This window comes from Fukomys damarensis, unplaced genomic scaffold (genome assembly GCF_012274545.1).
Source record: "Fukomys damarensis isolate Sample0158 unplaced genomic scaffold, DMR_v1.0_HiC HiC_scaffold_13, whole genome shotgun sequence".
In the NCBI taxonomy this organism is placed as follows: domain Eukaryota; kingdom Metazoa; phylum Chordata; class Mammalia; order Rodentia; family Bathyergidae; genus Fukomys; species Fukomys damarensis.
Genome location: NW_022900925.1, coordinates 38,478,065 through 38,480,666, shown reverse-complemented (window position 1 = coordinate 38,480,666; position 2,602 = coordinate 38,478,065). Strand labels below are relative to the sequence as shown.

At 64.3% G+C, this 2,602-nt stretch overlaps 1 protein-coding gene across 4 annotated transcripts in view; it reads right to left on the bottom strand.

Moving 5' to 3' along the window:
- The window catches only part of Tmem106a (transmembrane protein 106A), a 6,715-nt gene extending 4,119 nt beyond the window's left edge, over nucleotides 1–2,596 (bottom strand). For 2 of the 4 annotated variants that reach the window (XM_010642979.3, XM_033763070.1), the window contains exons 1-4: nucleotides 2,036–2,596; nucleotides 1,356–1,699; nucleotides 1,171–1,234; nucleotides 106–259 (exon numbers count right to left, since the gene is read on the bottom strand). In XM_010642979.3, coding sequence (XP_010641281.1) covers nucleotides 106–259; nucleotides 1,171–1,234; nucleotides 1,356–1,500 — 363 coding nt within the window. In that variant the 5' untranslated portion in view covers nucleotides 1,501–1,699; nucleotides 2,036–2,596. The remainder of the gene's footprint in view (nucleotides 1–105; nucleotides 260–1,170; nucleotides 1,235–1,355; nucleotides 1,700–2,035) is intronic. The other 2 variants (XM_010642978.3, XM_010642977.3) reach the window with 2 other exon arrangements.
- Nucleotides 2,597–2,602: the final 6 nt, after the last annotated feature.

Below are 2,602 nucleotides of genomic sequence, written 5' to 3'. Positions count from 1 at the left end.
TCCCCCCTTCGGGGGGTCACAGATCCCCGGCGAGCCACACGGAAGGTTGCGCCACCAGACAAGGGCCTCGGGAAGTGGCGGGGAAGGGGTGGGCCGGGCACTCACTGTGGCGTTGAGGTGGATAGTGGCTTTGTCAAATGCCACGGTGGAGGAGTTCAGGCCCGCGGGGTGCACACTGATGCTCCGGGGAAAGAGGAAAAAGAAGGCGAAGCCAGCGGTGACCAGGCACAGGAGCACCGCCAGGAACACGAAGAGCTTCCTGTGGGGCAGCACCGGGGGCCAGGAGAGGGCTGGATGCGGATGCGGGGAAGGCCCGACACCTCTCCCTGCGCTGGGCGTCGGGCCAATGCCCCCCAGCCCCAAGTGGCTGCCCCGTGCCCGCCTCACACGGCATGGGCCACCTGTGTGCGTCCAGTCCAGAGCAGACCCGAGGGACAGGGATGGACTTAACATCTTGAGGGGCTATGCCAGCTCATCCCGGTGGAGTGTGGGGAGGCGGGGCAGCGGTGCCAAGCCAAAGCTAGGACCTTGTGTCATCTGAATCCAGACCAGGAGCAGGCCCACCGGCACCCCGAGCACCCGGGCTGCTTCTGAGGTTCTGGATGGCCCAGAACAGGCTGTCCTGGTTTTGGCCTGGACTGGGTAGAGAACATTTGGGTCTGAACCACGCCACCATCACCAGGGCAGCTCTAGGACACCTCCCCCAACCCCTGCAGCCGGGCCACTGCTCCCTTCCAGGAAGTGCAAGGGCCCACAGTGACAGCTGGCAAAGGACAGGGCAGCCTCACAGACTTCCTGCTCTGTTGTGCACTGTGGAAAAGGGCGACCGGCATGAGCCTGTCCACGATTTGGGGGTGGCGCACTGCGGTGGAACTGGGGACCACTGAGTTGCATCCCCAGCCCTTACGTCTGAGGGTGGGCTCCAGTCAGTTGCCCAGGCTGCCCTGGACTTTGCTGACCTGCCTCAGCCTCCTGAGTAGCTGTGATGACAGGTGTGCCAGGGCCGGGGATGAACCCGGGGCATCACAAGTACTAAGCAAAGGCTGACCGCCGAGCTGCACCCCAGTGCTAATACCTCAAGGAGAGGCTGGGACCGCGGAGCCCGCCGTGGGGAGGATGCGGAGGGCTCGAAACGGAGGCAAGAGTGAGAACGGGACAGGACGGGCTTACGTGCGCCTGGGCTCCAGCCTCTGGTCCCCATACGGGATGAGGGCCACCAGCTGCTTCTCCCGCTCTGTGGAGCAGAACAGCGTGAGGGGGGCGGATGGACACCCCAACTCCACACCAGGCCCAGCGGGCACTGCCTCATCACAAGGGAGCCCGGATCGCTGGACTCAGGCCCCCCAGCCACTCACCTTGGGGGATCTCCCCGCTGCCCCGGCAGGTAGGACAGGGCACGAAGCTGCCACGGCCAGCCCCTTGGCCTGGCTCTCGGGGGGACAGGAGCGGCCTGCGCTCGGCCCCTCCCCTGGAGCCGGGTTGGGAAAACGCCTCACCCATCTCGGTGGGTCTTCCCAGCTCAGGCTGAGGCCGGGACACACCGGGGCAGTAGCCTGGCTCCAAGTCCTCCAGCCCAGGGAGCCCTAGGGCAGCGCGGCAGCCCCGCGGCCAAGGGGCAAGGGCTCGGCGGGCTCGGGGACTTGGGCAGGAAAGCCTAAAGCATCTCCACTCCCCTCAGGCCTGGAAGAGGCCATCGCGCCTGCCATGAGAAACAAAAGCAGAAGCACTGCTGAGAGACTTCCAGAAGTGGCAGGTGGAGGTCCCCAACCCCCCGAGGAGCTGCCGCCCACTGCAGAGGGAGGAAGCTGGACAGAGCTGCGTGGAGACAGCCATTTGGAAAGTCCCTGCCCTCCCCAGTCTTGTGATTACTCTGGTTTTTATTTTGTTTTTTGAGAGAGACTTGCTATGTAGCTCAGGTTGGACTCAGACCCCAGGCAATGCTCTTGCCTCAGCCTCCAGATTGCGGGCATGCAGGGTGTGGTTTCTCCGAAGGTCTCCACAGAACTGGGGACAGAACTGCCTGAGGTCTACCTACCTGAGGAAGGGCTCCGTCCGGGAGCCCGGTGGTGCTGGCTCAACTGAGGCAGGGCTCTTTCCCAAGGAGGCTGGGGTCCCAGGTGCAGCCAAGAACCCTGACTGTCCAGTGTGGAGGCCGCCTCTGCCTCACCGCCTTCCAAGATGGAGCCGAAAGGAAGCCTGGGGTCAGTCTTGTCCGGCCTGCTCTGTCCTTCCCCACAGGCCCCCAGCGGTGGAAGCTGAACCACACAGACTTTCGGTTGATTGATACAGGGTCTCGCTATTGAAATTCAGAATGGCCTCGAACCCATTATGGAGCCCAAGCTGGTCTCAACTCACTGCATCCTCCTGCCTCAGCCTCCGGAGTGCTGAGATCACAGGTATGCGGCACCACTCCGGGCGCACACGCAGATCTCTGCAGCGAAACCAGCGGTAGTTTCAGCTGGAATCCGGCTCCCTCCGCCGCCAAAGCCGGGAGGGGCTGGGGCGGGGCCGGGTTTACCCTGGACACCCCACGGCCGCGGTCTAGCTGGGCCCGCACAGCGCCTGTGTCGGTCGCGGAGGCTCTGGGCCTGGCTTCCGGAAG